We start from the raw sequence: 15,735 nt of genomic DNA on the forward strand, positions 1-15,735 counted from the left end.
TTAACTGCCTTCTCCTCTCTCTTCCTTCAGCAGTTTATTCACATTACACATATGGAACTTATTCCACTTTTTTATATTAATTGTACAGACAGTTAGGTTGGTTGTAAGATTATCCTTCTCCTCCAGTTGGCTATGAGCTCTCTTGGGGCCTGTTTTATAAGTATCCACAGCCCCCAGCACAGCCTGTGGATTTCAGTAAGTGCCCAATGAATGTGTATCCAATGGAATATTTTGGTTGAATAATACAAAGAATCCATGAGACGATGGTCACCCTTCATGTGCTACAGTGGACACAAATGGACTCGGGAATGAAAACCACCTTAACTGTACAGATTTAACTCATACTTTACTTTGGTCCCACCATAGACATCTCATCATCATCATCATGACACCCAGCAAATCCCAAAAGAGCAAGAAACAGCACCGACCCTGCTCGTTTTACCCAGAAGGCCCTGAGGCCTGTGTACCCCAAGTGAAATAAGAAGTTTTAAGAACCAGAGGAGCCAGGGGAAGTTCCCATGATGTACACGAGACAGAAACCACTTGAGGAACTATTTGAATTTTGATCTAATCTTCCTGTTGGAAGATAATTTTCCATGGGTCTCTCATGTTTCTGTCAGTCTTGCTAGTGAGGCACTGATTGCTCTTGGTTCTGTGCTATCTTTCCAAGGATGTTTGTATAGACAGCAACCTTGGAAGCTAGAGATGCCGTCTCCCTCTGGAGCAAAGTGCCCCAAGCTAACCCTTTATGAAAGATTTGGGTTCCCTAAGCTCAACATTCCTTTTCTGTAATTCAAACTACAGTGTATGCAGGTGTCACCTAGCCTTCTTCGTGTCACCCTATGGGAATGGGAGCTCAGGGAGCTGGCATGAACATGCTGATACTCTGACTACTGTGATTGCTGTGAGTAATACACTGTTCTTCATCTCTGACCCACGAGTCTCACATCTTCTGCCCACATTCATGAAACTGTGGCAGGAGAATTTTCTAGCTTGAATATATGCTAAAGTCTCAAACCTCTCATGGCTCCTGACACCCCCAGCAGAGTCTTCTGGCCTTTACTGTGCCCTGACTTTCCCCTCCGTGCATCTTCATATTCCCAATAAGCTATAGGTGTGGAACCTTGCTAGACAGGCAGGACTGTGTAGAGGACAAACGTTCATCAGTGATAAGCTGCCATTACTTGTCAAGGAAACCAATTTGAGAAGGAATAATCACACTCTCCAAACAAGTTGATGGCATGTGGTGATGTTCCCATGAAAGGTGTGCAATAGGATAACTGATCCTGCTGTCTAGAGCAGGCACAGTCACTTTGGAGTCTCTTTATTGTATGGGACTGAAAGGGAGCAGTCCCATGTCCCAGTGACCAGAAAGGTCCCTGTTCCTTGAGCTGAACATTTTCAAGCAGCATTCAGTTTTGGTGATAGTGACTGAGCACTGCTCAGAAGTAGGGGACTATCTTAATGTGATTTTCCAGATGTTTCTTGTTCTCTTTGGTTTTATTCAAGCAGGTGACTTGCTTGCTTGTTTACTAATCTCTTTATTTAAAAAGGTTGCCAGGGTCTACAGAATTCAAGAATGAATAACTTAAAAGAAAGAAAAACAAGGATAGGGACATAAAATGGAGCCAGAAATAAGGCTCAGAATTTATAACAATTACATCTATTATGCATGCACCGCATGTTTGGCTTTAAGCATTTTAGCAACCAGAGAGAAAAGTAAAACCTGACTAGTTACACAATCTAAAGTGTCTATTAAATTAACAAAGGGAAACATTTGTACCCCAGAAATTGGCTTGAAGAAGGGACATGACATCCACTGCAGGAAAGCACAAAGCCCACTGGGACCCTTGTCCTCTCCAGAACAAAAACCTTAAGCCACTGGAGACAAGCAATAAGTCCAGTCACTCTCCCTGACCACCCCAAGCAACCCCATGTGGCTGAAAGAAGGGGAAAGGAAAAAACCTTATGTTACTGGGGGAGATGCAGAAAACAATCACAGGTCCAGACCATTCAAGGGTTCCTACTGCTGAGGAGGGAGCAGGACAACTGAGAAGATGCAGAGGAAAGCTGGAAAGGGAGCAGTCAGTTGACCTGACATAACCTAGGAAAGAATCAGTGAACTTGAAGAGAGGTCAATAGAAATTACAGAAATTATAACACAAAGAGACAAGAAGAATGATTAAAGAAAAAAGAACAGAACACTCAAGAACTGTGGGACAATATCAAACAATCTAACATACGTGTAATTGGAATTCCAGAAGGGTGAGAGACAGAGAGAGAGAAAAGAGCAAAGGTATTATCTGGAGCAATAATAGATGAGACTTCTCCAAAAATAATAAAAGACATCAAACTACAAGTCCAAGATGCTCAGAGAACCCCAAGCAGGGTATGACTGCATAAACTTCTTTCCATCTCTGCTGCCTTGCTCCTAATTCAATTCCCCATATTTATAACCTAAATGACTCTAGTACCCTCTAATTGGTTTTCTTGCCTCACTTTTTTTTTTCTTTAAGATTGGCACCTGGGCTAACAACTGTTGCCAATCTTCTTCTTCTTCTTTTTTTTTTAAGGATTGGCACCTGAGCTAACAACTGTTGCCAATCTTTTTTTTTTTTTCTGTTTTATCTCCCCAAACCCCCCCGTACACAGCTGTATATCTTAGTTGCAGGTGCTTCTAGTTGTGGGATGTGGGACACCACCTCAACGTGGCCTGACAAGTGGTGCCATGTCCGCTCCCAGGATCTGAACCCTGGGCTGCCATAGCGGAGCGCACGAACTTAACCACTCAGCCACGGAGCCAGCCCCACTTGCCTCACTTTTGACCCGTTACCACACATTTTCCAAACAGCAGTCAGAATGATCTTTTAAAAAATGTTACTCCCCAGCATAAAGCCCTCTAGCCATCTCCATTGCATTTACAGTAAAATCCAACATATTCCCTGCCTTCCAAGGCCCGTGTTCTCCAGAACCTGCCTATCTCTCTGCCCCTGCCATTTATTCATCTTTTTCATTACACTCCAAACACACTGGCCCACTTCTGTCCTTCACACACGTTGGGTGTCTTCCATCTCTGGTTCTTGGTTCTTGCTTTCCTTATGAAACGAGTTGTCTTCAGAACAGTGCAGAGCTGATTATTTCTCATCCAGTCTTCAAGTCTTGCTTTTCAATCCTCTCCCCAAAGAAGTCTGCCCAAGTACTTTTTATCATATTGTTTTACTTCCATCTTAGTACTTATCACTCTCAGAAATTATCCAATTTATTTGTTTGTGCGCTTGTTGATTTTCTTTCTCTTATGAGTAGATTTATGCTCGTTGAGGGAAGAGAACACATCCTTCTGTGGCCTCAGTGCTTAGAATGGCAGCTGTATGATATAGACATTCAAGATTTACTTGTTGATTAAATAAGTAATTGAGTGAATGGAAAAATAAATACTCATTAGAGGCATCAGCTCAGAAAAAGGACTTAATGGTCAAGAGGCATCATCAGCTTTTAAGTTATCTAAGGTAAGTACTAGATATTACTTCTAGTTGTTTGGGTACACAGCTCAGCTGCTAGATAAACCAACCATGTGGCAACACATACTTTATGGAGTGATGCTAAGCCACAGTTCTCCATTTGAAGAGGCCTGTCATTTCTGATTATTCACATTTTATTAGTTTCCTGGTTTTGTAGATATTACCCAGAATCAAACTATAAACAAGGATTGGGAGATTGGATAAGTACAAATATTCGCCTAAATTTCCTAACCCAAACTTGATCTAATTTTTGTAAATGATGTACTGTCTGGATAGATTTTTCAAAAGACATGTGACCAAGGCCCAGCACCTGCTGGCATGTATAGATATTCCTGACTGATATATCTGTCATTTAGACCCCTCCACACTTGAGCTCACCAGCCCCACCTCACCTGTCTCTGTTCCTTGTGGATCTTTCCTTACTCTCTCTTCCCACCAAACCACTTCTCCCCTCTGTGGCCACTTGGAAAATGAAGAGGCAGTGCTATTTGATCTCTTAGATTTCCTTCAGCCTTCAAACTCTTTTATCCTATTTGTTCTCCACAGGATGCTTTATCTCCCCCTTGCCCTTTTATTTCTATTTTCTGCTGCCCTATTACAGTTGAATGAGAGAGGCATGGTGCCCCCACCCTGTCCCCACTTTTTAGAGTAGCTGTCAGCTAACCCTTTATTTCTTCCATTCATAATTACTCTTCAGGTGATGCTACACATATTTGTTTTTGTTCAGATACAGACATAGCATTCTGTTACATTTTTATAGTTAATCAAAATGTACAAGGAGGATATTTAAAGGCTCATCTCTTTACAAAATCATTCATAACATGCCATGCAACTGCAGCAAGTCCCTTCACCTCTGGTTCCTCACATGCAAAATGAGGAAGCTGCAATTTATGATCTCTGTTAGGAAACAGCCTGTCCTAGAAAGGAAAAACAAAAAATCCCACAGAGTTTTTGCTTTGCAAGAGGAAATTCCAAGCCGGGAGGAGTGAATTCGCAAGAGCCCCTCCCAAGGTCTGCCTGGATTCTCTCCTGCTCCTTTAGGTTCCACAGTTTTGATAGTTACAACCTGCACCCCTCCCTGGGCAGGTCCTTCAAAACCGGCTGAAGAGTGAGCAAAGCATTCTCTTTGCTTCTTTATTGAACAACTAAGACACAAACCAAAAGGAAATCCACTGATACAAACAGTAAATACTTTGCTGCTCAATCCCAGGAAAGCAGCCAAGAGCGTTTGTCTGGAATTCCCTTCTCCCGAGACACTTGTTAGCCCAGGACACTCCTAAGATGCTCCCTCTGCCCAGGAGGAGTCATACAGCTTTGCACGTACCTCCGCCCTCAGAGATGCCTGCCTGTCTCCGGCCCAGGGGGATCTTTGAGCACCATATTGTCTCCCAGCACCCAGGATTTGCTGAACCTACAGATTCTGTTTGGTGCCCAGAGCAATTAAGTAAGACTCTCTGGTTCAAACCTCTCCCCAGGCCCCCTAGAGTCCGCTTACTGAGTATCAGCTTCGGGCCCGTGGGGGCACTACTTCTCAGACGACTTGGACAGTCAGAATGAAGGGCCCAGTGCCCTGGGGCCCCAAAAGCATTCCCGTCACGGTTTCTCAAACTTTATTGTACACACAAATCAACGAGGGCTCTTGCTACAATTCAAATCCTGAGACTGTAGGACTATGGAGGATCTCAAGATTGTGCATTTCCAAAAAGCTCCTGGGAGCTGCTGCTTCTGGTCAGCAGGCCACACTTTGAGTCACAATGTCCTAGTCTAGAGGTCAGCACATTTTTTCCTATGCAGGACCAGATGGTAAATATTTTTGGCTTTGCAGGCCACAGATCTCTGTTGCAACTACTCAACTCTTCCAAAAGCAACTGTACCCCAAATCAGCCACAGGTCATACGTAAACAATGAGCATGGCTGTGTTTCAATAAAACTTTATTTACAAAAACAGATGGTGGGCCACAGTTTGTACACCCTTTACCTAGTCTATCTCAGACACTAAGAGAGTCCTCCCCTCTTGAACACACTATGTTGTTAACATCCACAGGGAGGGTCTCATCACCATGAATGTCTACCCACGTAAAGGACCTCCCAATGCAGGCTGGAAATATAATACCTCAGCCATAGAGAGACCATCACAGCATACAGTTTGAAATATATTCATCAGTAGTAATGGGAGGTTGTCTTTTCACAATCTTTAAGGTCTTCCTCAATTCAAAATTTATATCTCTATAAATAGTCTTCAAAGAGAAGATAAAAGCAATTCAAGTCTGTGGATTCTTACCTTCTGTCAAACCCACTCTTTGTTTTCCAGATGTGTGGAATGATGAGGGAAGCAGGTGTTTCAAAGGTTGTAACTCAGGGATTCTCTCCAAAGATTGCTCCGGAACTACTGACCTGCTTGGAACTAAATCCAAGCTTGAGGCAGGGCTATAGCCCAGGTGGCTTTGGAGATAGTGGCAATGTTAATGTGGAGGATGGTTAGAAAAGATGTGCAGCCTCTAGCGATGTGAGTCAGCTCATGTCCCCCGGGGTCTAAGCAGATTAGCTCTTGGTTCTTAGCCAGCCTATGCACCTCACTTTCCAGAACTTCAGAGTTGGTGAAAGATTCAACTTCTCTTAAATCCAGGATTTCACTCAGATTGTGCATATTTCTGTGCCACATGCTCTGAGGGCCCTGGCAGATTGCAGTTCAGTAAACTCGGCTTAGAATCAGCAGCCAGTGTGTGGCAATCAGGCACACGGTTGTAGACTTCAGGCCTCTCAGAAAGTTTCTGCCTAGCACGTCTCTTTGCCTAACTCTCTTTTTCCCCACCCAAACCCACCCAAAAGTGCCTTAGGTGGGCCCTGACAGCTTGGTCTTTTCACGGACCTTAAAATCAAGAGGGGATACTTGGGCAATAGCTGTGCAGATCAAACCAATCATCGATGGAAGGCAAGTCCCTAACTAACTAGTAGCTAAAAATATAAAAATCTAGATACTTGTGATCCTCTTTTTAAAAATAGTTCTAACAGCAATGTAATGAAAACAGCAAACAATAATTAGCAGAAACAAGACAATACGCCTTATTGTTTCCTCCCATGGACCCTGTCTACATGAATTTTTTTATTATTTACATAATTTTGCTGTTGGGAGAAAAAATAAGTATAAACTTTATGGAAATTAATCAGATGTCTTAAAGCCAGATGTCTCCTGATATAGCAACTCTATGTTTAGAAATTTAACCTAAGGCAACAACTAAGAGTATAAGCATAGATCTAACTAGAAAAATGTTTATAACAGCAAAAGACTGAAAACGACCTACAGCGCAGCATTAGGTGTTGAGCAAACAAAATAATAAATCCTTATGATGGAACGGCATGCAGCCATCAAAAATTATGTACATCAACTGGCAGGAAAGATATTTATATTGTATTATTAAAGAAAAAAGACCGTTACAAAATAAATGTACAATAGAAATCTAGAAGAAAAAACTCTAAAGTGTTAGAAATATTTGTCTCTGCAAATTGGAATTTGGGGATGATATTTAATTTCTACATCTTTAATTTTAATTCCTAACAATGAGCATTTATCACTTGTGTTATAAAGTGCTGCAAATTTTCAAATAGGTATACCACAGTACAGCTATGATTACACATTCTGCCTTTGTCATTTATGTGATATCTCTTTGAATGGAGGAAGTCTTTCTTTTTTTTTCCCCCCCCTCATTTCAGGATCTGTTTATTTTTTTAAATTAATTTATTTTTGGATGTACGTCATAATATATTTCGAATTCTGTGTAGATTATATCATGTTCACCACCCAAAAACTAATTATAGTCCATCCCCCCACATGTGAGCCTAATCACCCCTTTTGCCCTCCCCGCTACCTCCTTCCCCTATGGTAACCACCAATCCAATCTCCAATGCCATGTGTTGGTTTGTTGTTGTTTTTATCTTCTACTTATGAGTGAGATCATATGGTATTTGACTTTCTCCCTCTGACTTATTTCACTCAGGAGAATACCCTCACGGTCCATCCATGTTGTCACAAATGGCCGGATTTCATCATTTCTTGTGGCTGAGTAGTAGTCCATCGTGTATGGTATTTATCCAAAGAACTTGAAAACGCAAAGGCATAAAGATACTTGCACCCCTATGTTCACTGCAGCGTTATACACAATAGCCAAGACTTGGAAGCAACTTAGGTGCCCATCAAGGGACGAATGGATAAAGGAAGTCTTTCTTCTGAGGGTTTATAGGCTAAAAGTCCTTCCTTATCTTTGTTACAAAATAAGGTGGGACCAGCAGAGCCTCAAGACAGGGGAGTAACCCGAAGTCTCGTTTTTCCTGAGATTTCCAAGCCTCACTGTCTCCTTTGCTCTGCCAAAGTGCTGACTCACTGGAGACAGTAATCCTGGGCTATCAAGGAGATTTTGTTTTAATACTCTGTTTTGCAGGGTTCTCAAAAGACTTCTAAAGAAAGGCTTATCCAGCATCCCATACCTCATTTCAGGAATCAACTTCTACCCATTTTAATTCAGGGTCAACTATCTGCATCCAACAGGAGTTATAGACGTTGTCGACATTCTGTGACATGTCACACCAGGGAAGAGAAATGGCCCACAGTGACCCTTTTCCCTGGCTTCAGGGAAATCAGAATTCCATAATCAAAGGCAAAAAGACAAAAGCTTTTGTGGAAAGCTTCGCTTCCCTGTCCTATCTTATACAGCGTATAGTTTCCTCACATCAGAAGTTCTTTGAAATAATTAATCCTCTGCCGGGAGAATCATCTAGAGACCTGTTTAGCCAAGATCTAAAGTTTTTACACTGTTTTTAAGAGGTGATAATCGATCTTGTTTTAAAATAGAGTTCAGCGTCACTTATATGTCCCTTTACCTAAGAACCACTCATCAGATGGCAAACTCCAGCCACAAGAGAGAGGACTGAAAGCAGGGCTTTGATGAAGGCGTCTCCAGTCAAAGGAATGTGAGGGAATCGCTCCCGTCCCTGGGCTGGTTCTCATAGTGCAACACGGCTTTGTCTCGGCTTCTAAGATTCTTAGACAACAACAACAACAACAAAAGCCAGAGACTTTAAGTTTTACTAAAGCACTTAACTGCCATGATGGGAGTGCGAAGTTGAGTGTTCTAGTTTATCTTGCAAAAGTAGCCACCCTCACAGCTCACAGTGATGGTCTAGACGCCTGCCCACATAGAAAGACCAACACTAGACCAGGGCTCCCTTGCCTATCTTTTCTTTTGATCTTCAGCCCCTAGTTGAGATGCTCATAAGAAGCAGTCAATAATTTCCCTTTCTGTAGAAAAATAGCAGCTGCTGAAAGAGAACAGCAGAACTTCTGTTCACTCTTGAAAACAGGTTTTCGCAAAAGTATGTCAGAGCATTCCTTCTGAATTTAGGAAGACATCTTAGTTCCCTGAAGCAGTGGCACTAAATATAAAATTGAGACACTCGATTCTACATAGTTGTGTTTCCCACAGACAACTGTCTCACTCTATTGAGCAAATATCACATGTGCTTTCCGTATTTCCTCATAACCTTGCATTTTTGGTTGAGGATAGATGTGTTATCAAACTGCTGTTGACACCAGGTCAAGGATGATTTTCCCAGCATGATCTAGGTTCTTGAAACCATAGCTCATTATCCAACTCACTTTTCCTGCTAAGACACTTAATCTCTTTTAAGATTGCAAACTCTTATCCCTACTCATTTTGGTTTCCACTTTTCATCGTCTAAAGATTTAGGTGGCAACACCCAGAATTAGATCCAGCCTTCTAGGCTGTGAAATTTAGCAGCTCGTGAACTCTGAATGTGAATCTGTACCTCTTGTCTTCGTAACTGATCACAGCCTCTTTGCAAAAGATTATGTGTAAAATGATATCTCTTCAGTGGAAAGATGAAATAAGCAAGGCAGCTACAATTACTGTGCGCAATATGCAACAAAACATCGTATGACTGATCACTAACTTAAGACAAACATTCTCATTTAGCTCAAAGTTATTTTAGGACTCAACATAAATAACACCAAAAGTTACCAGCTCATGTTTCCTCCGGATAACCAAGTCATTGAGGACAAATAAGCCCTATTTGCCGCTGCTCTGTAGTTTTCTGCCAGTCTAGTGGTCTTAAGTATTAGGACTATAAAAATAATAAAGAACATATATTGGTTACTGTGAGTCCAGTACTGTGCTAGAGGCTTAAAATACAGTATTATACTCACTCCTAACAACAATTATCTGAGTTAGATATTACCATTCAGTGGGTTCAAAATTATACCTGAATGCTTACAGCGAGTGAATTACAAGCCCTCAGATTTGGAGCCGTGTCTGTGTAACAGTACAGCAGGGTTTATCCGCAGAGGCACTGTTGATATTTGGGAGTGGATAATTGTTTGGGGGGGTTGTCTCATGCACTGCAGCCTCCTTGGCCTCTATTCACTAGATGCCAGTAGTACTCCCTAGGCATGACAACCAAAAATGTCCCCAGACATTGGAGCGAAATTGTCCCCAAATGAGAACCACTGCTCTAGAATTAGGGATTTGACTCCAGGTCCCACTTCACACTTCTTCTGACATATTATGCAGATTTCCTTCGCCAAAGTGAATTTCTAAAGTGATCCCCATTTGTTTTCTTTTCTAATTCTTTATTCGCAAATGTTAAAATAATAACATGCACATTGTAGCAGATGAAATTATATAGTAACTATATGTAATAAATCTATAATGGAATGCTTAGTCTCTTCTCCTCTCATCCGTGCTCCCCTTTTTGTCCATTTCCAGCTGGATGATACAAGACAAGCACAGCAAATTGCTTTCTTTTCCTGTATCTTTCCTCCTCAATCAGAATACAGATTTCCTGTTGGGTGATGTGGAGACCTCCTGCCTCTTTGCAGGGTGAGTTTACTGGAAAGAGGACACTGAATGATAGGTGTGCAAATTTGCAGATGCAGTTGGGTCCTCGAACCAGGGACTCTAACTCTGTCAGGCCTGACTGATTGACCTTGAGTGCCAGTGAGTCCAGTTGCTCAGCTTTGGACAGAAAATTAAGGTGAATGTTCATGAGAAGAACTGACCCCACTCTTGCCTTGGGGCCTGATCGAGAACCTGACCCAATTTTGAAGACTCCTCTTTTTCTCCCAGTGTCAGACAGAGGACACATGGGCAGCCGAGAGTTCATGCGAGTTGCCTCTAGAGGCTGTTCCACCCCCACTTGGGAGTGGCACCCTCAGGCAAGTCCCTGAGGAAGAAGGCTTGTGACTGTCTGCAGATGAAATTGTGCCTGGTGGTCTCACTAAGAGCTTACTCTGCCACCCCACCACACTTCCACTACCAGAGTGGCAGAGTCCCAGCAAGAGAAGGTCTCTGGGGGGAAATCGTGCTCCCTTCTCAAAAGGGCACATGCCCAAATTCTCAAATAAGGTCCATGAGGAATTATATCTTCTTTCTAGGCTGAGAGGCATTCTAGGGGTAGAAAGTGAGGGAGACTAGTTGAGAGAGTAGGAGAATTTTTTCCCTGGAAGCTGATGGAAGTTCTGCTCTGGAAGAAATAGTGTAATCTTTCACTGAGGGCTGGGATAGAATCCTTCTGCCTTCAGAGAAGACTGACCAAACATGGGAAGCCATCAGACATTTGCCTGCAGGCAGTTATAACACTTGCACTTAAAAACAAAAAAAACCCCCTCTTTTTAGAGGGAGGCAGAGGACCCTGGATGCCTTAAATCTGGAGGAGCCATCAAGGTAATGTGTCAGTTAACTTTGGGAGTGAAAGAGCCCTGCTTCTGCCCCTTGTGTGGAATCATAAAATCTCAGGGGGGAGGGGAACTAGCATGTCATCTTCCCATGCCCTTCCATCCCCAATACCCAGCTCAGAGGACCTGGAGTTCATCTAAGTGTTTGTCAAGTGACTGATGAGGGAATGAATGAATGAAAGAATGAATGAGGTAATTCCTGCTTGATACTCTAGCCAGCTCTCTGCCAGCTCCCCAGGGAAGAGGTCAGAACCCTTCTCCTCGCACCTTCTTTGCACCCGTGCCCCCGGCGCCCTGCCCAGCGGGCGCTTACCTTGTGCTGTTTCCACATGGCCCCCAGCGGCTTCACTTCGTGCTTGCCGTGTCGGCCCTCCTCCAGGCACAGATAGCACACCGGGGTTCGGCAACTCACGCAGTACATGCTGTAGTTCTCCATTTCGTGTTCGGGGCACGTAGGGAACTTGCGGCCCGCGCTACCCCCAGCAGCTCCGGCCCCGGTGCCCCCCGGGCTCTTGCAGCTGCCGCCTCCGCTGGGGCCGCCCTGGGCTGCGCCTGGGGACGCAGAGGCGGCCTCGGTGGGCGCCGGCGGCGGTGGTGGCTGCACCAAGCGATGCTTAGCGAAGGGTCCTCGGGATGGATGGCACTTGAGCTGGCAGGCAGTACAGTAGAGCACGTCGCACTGCTCGCAGAGCGTGGCAGCCGGCTCGGGCGGAGTGCGGTCACATAACTGGCAGATGGCCACCGCCGCGGCTGCGGACGCCCCCTGCACCGCCCCGCGGCCCTGCTGGTACCGCTGCACGATGGCCTCGAGCAGCCGGTTGCGCTGGAAGCCGCGCAGCCCGCGGTGGTCCAGGGAGGCGCTACGGTGGCACTGCGGGCACGTGATGGAGCTTGAAGAGGACGAAGACAACGAGGAGCAGGCGGCACCTCGGGCCGCGGCGGCCGAGGAGCCGGGCGGCGCGGGCACCATGGGTAGCACGCGAACCCCGTTGGGGGACTTGAGGCTCGGGGTGTAGGAGCCATAACCGCTGTCTGTCTCACTGTACAAGCTCAGCTTGTCCGCGTGGTCCCCGCCACCTCCCGCACCGCCGCCCAGGCCGCCAGCTGCGCTCGCGCCCCCGCCGCTGCAGGCCTGGCCAGGCGCCGGATCATGGTCCAGAGGGGGCGCGGGGGCGGCACCCGTGGGCAGACCCGAGCCCCGAGAGTGCAGGAGTGGCTGGGGCAGGTGCTGCTCACCGTCTGGGGTCTGCACCGCGATGGTACGAGCGCAAGGCAGGCAGACATTGTGGGAACAGGGCAAGATGATCGGCTCCCGAAAGAGGGAGCCGCACACGGGGCACTTCAGCTCCTCCTCCATCACGGCGCCGGCAGGTCGAGATGCTCAGGGCGAGGGATGGAATGGCCCAAGTTCCGGAGACCGGCGGAGAACAAGCTTGGTTAGCACCAGTGAGACTGGAGGCGGGGGCATCACACAAGCATGACTACTTCACAGCCCGGGGGCACGCCCCTCTCTCTGTCCTGGGGCCACCCGCCCTAAGACGATTGGGGGCAAGAGAAGGGAGGGGGTCCTCACCTCCTGCCTGCGAGGCTCCTGCACTAGCGGCTTCAACTTGCGGCCAGAGTCCGGAGCCGGTCGGCTGCCCTGGCGGTGGCCTGCGAGGCGCTCTAGGTGATGAATCAGCACTAGCGCCGCCGCCGGCCGCAGCGCGCGTCTCCTCTCCACATCAGGACCAGCGGCCGGGCTGCGGTTCGCTAGCTCTCCAGTTTCAACCCCTCGGCTCCAGTGGGCAGCTGTCCAAGGGCCCCCTTTTGCTCCTGCCCCGCCCCTAATCGGGACGATCGGCAGGTGAGAAGGCAGGTGAGCAGGCCGTTTGGCCGTGGGTCTGGGTTCAGCACCACGAGGCGGCGGACAGCGCCCGGGAGCCGAGGGTGGAGCCCCAGCTCCTGGAGCTGGGACCTACGGGCCGCCACCCGCCCGGTTGCTGCGCCCGCGACTATCTCGGCGAGGCCCGGCCGGCCCGAAGACCTTCGCTCGCCTCCTTCCCTGGCGGCGGTTGCTGCTGCTGCGGGCCAAAGGCGCCCTGGGGCTTTCTCCCCACGGCCAGGATTGACCTGCTTCTCTGGTTCGCAGCTGCAGCTCCTGCGGCGCCCCTGACCTTGGCCGCGCGACGCTGCAACCGGCGGGCGGAGGGCGAGCTCCCCGCTGGCTCGGGAATCCCCTCCCCGCCTCCTTCCCGCCGCCGCCGCCTCCTCCCGGCGCGGCGCGCTGAGGAGTTGTAATTTCCAGAGCAGAGTAGCTGGGGGCGGGGAGAGAGGAGACGTCAGCTCAGCGAATAAGGGCTCGTCTCTTGCTGCCAGGGGAGTCAAGGGGCAATTTAAAAGGTTTCGCAGAGAGGATCTTTGTTAATAACAATCTATTATTTGGACGGAGATTGCGTCTTGAATTAGTACAATGCCCTGCCCCACCCCGCCCCTGCCATCATCACCCCTGCCCACTCCCTGCCCCCACTCACCACCATAAAAACGTAAAAACAGGGACCTAAAAGCCGGTTGTTTACAAATGCATAGGTAGCATGGTTTGACAGTCACTTTCTAAATCTATGAGAGAGCAAAAAATGCAAGTCACAAAATGTCGGACAGCCTGAAGTCAAAGGGTGAGGTTTTATTTATGGATTGAAGCACAAGCCATTTTGTCTCTTCTTTTCAACCAAGAATGCTCATCCGCGGTCGATGTCAGTCGTCTATGCAAACTGAGTGAGGGCAAGAGATGGGATTTATAAAGTGGGAACGTGCCACTTTGGGCCCCTTACCCCTCGGAACCGGGCACCCCGGACCCAGCCCAACCCGACTGCGGATGGGCGGTGTGGCGCGGGAAGGAAGTCAGCGAGCAGGGATGTTGGTTTTATGAATGGGGAAATCTTCACGTTCTGCAAGACCAGCCACGAGCTGCGGGAACAGCCTCCCACCCGTTGCCCGGCTGTTTCTTCTGCTCGGCTCTTCTCTCTCCGCCGCCGAGGGAAGGGACGGTGGCGGGAGGCGGAGGGCGCGGTGGGTGGGGATAGGCCGAGGAAGGGCTCTGCGTACGGAAGTTTCACGCTGGCGTGAAATAGACGCAAATTAGGAAATCGTTTGTCTGAAAGCGGCATGAATATTGAAGTCGCGCCTCCCTCTGTTCTCAGGTTCTCCAGTTCGTACTCCAAACAAAGACAAAGAGGCGCGGCCGCGCAAGGCGTGGAGCCCCAGCGTCTGTCAGTCACCGGGGAGGGAGCGGCGCCGGCTGGCGGGTCACGGCAGGAGAAAGCGGCAGCCCTGGTTATGGCTTGGTGCCTAAAAGATAGGGACCGCCCGCGAGTGGGCCGCTTGGGGAGGGGCGCGGCCGTGCACTCCTCTCAGTAGTCAGGACGGCCCAGAACTTTGGGGGTCAGGACTCCGGGTGGGAATCTTGGCTCCTTTGCTGACCAGTCGCCCCATTCTAAGCAGTTTGCTTGTGCTTTCCTAGTCTCTGATCCTGCTTCTGTCAAAGGAGTATTGTAATACTTACGTGTGAGAACTAAATGAAGTAAATACAGATGGCAAATCCTACGTCCTGCTTTAAAATCCTATGACTCCTCAGTTCAGTCCTGCCCACTGTTGAGTAGCCTGCTTCCAGTTTGTCTAAGGTTGAAGAGCAGACCAACCTAGTGCCAGATAGAGCACCACACAGAGTTGGAGACCTGACTATACTTCCCTTCAGCTACAGGGAGCTTAGAGCAATTATTTAACCAAGCATCAGTATCCCCAGGTGGGAGATGGTGACAACCCTGTCCTAATCCGCCTTCTATGGATAAAGCCACAATGAGCTGGATCCTGCCTGCAATGCTTTGATAAGCTTTCAGGAAAGTTGCTACAGGGCCATATCAGAAATGCTGGAGCGTGGAGATAGTTAGGTCTGTGACTGAAGGCACTTAAAGGTGTGTTCCTTGTGCTTCTACCAGTGTCATCACTCACCCCAGCCCAGCCCAGCCTCCTGGTGACTACAAAGAAAGTAATAACCTCTTATGGTTCTACTGTGAACAGGCTTGCCCCCCACCAACGGTCATATGTCTGAGATCCACTCTGCTTTGTCATTTTCAGAGCAAGATAAGCTGCTTGGGGTGGGAGTTGGGGCGCAACCTGGAGGGATATGTAAATCTTTCCCTGTACAGAAGGACCTACACCTACAATTCCAGGAACTCTGTCACTCAGGCTGAGCTTGATTTTGTTTCCCGTTGGAGGGAAGCTCAGCTAACACAGAATTCCACACATGCATTTCTCATATGCCCTCCATCCCCACCACCCAATCCCATGGCCTAAATCAGCTTAGCCTTGTACTGCACTGCTGCTAAAGCATCGCTCATTTGGGGGCTTGGCATCCGACAGCTGCTTTGTATAAGCTGAGGTTGCACAGCCGGCTTCAATATTTTGTGTATATACCCATAATTACTAACAATTGTC

The 15,735-nt window shown here is 47.3% G+C and overlaps 1 protein-coding gene across 2 annotated transcripts in view; it reads right to left on the reverse strand.

The window, feature by feature from the left end:
• Positions 1 to 13,530, reverse strand: part of TRIM67 (tripartite motif containing 67) — a 53,913-nt gene extending 40,383 nt beyond the window's left edge. For both annotated transcript variants that reach the window (XM_070615080.1, XM_070615086.1), the window contains exon 1: positions 11,576 to 13,530. In XM_070615080.1, coding sequence (XP_070471181.1) covers positions 11,576 to 12,619 — 1,044 coding nt within the window. In that variant the 5' untranslated portion in view covers positions 12,620 to 13,530. The remainder of the gene's footprint in view (positions 1 to 11,575) is intronic.
• Positions 13,531 to 15,735: the final 2,205 nt, after the last annotated feature.

This window comes from Equus przewalskii, chromosome 1 (assembly GCF_037783145.1).
Source record: "Equus przewalskii isolate Varuska chromosome 1, EquPr2, whole genome shotgun sequence".
Classification (NCBI taxonomy): domain Eukaryota; kingdom Metazoa; phylum Chordata; class Mammalia; order Perissodactyla; family Equidae; genus Equus; species Equus przewalskii.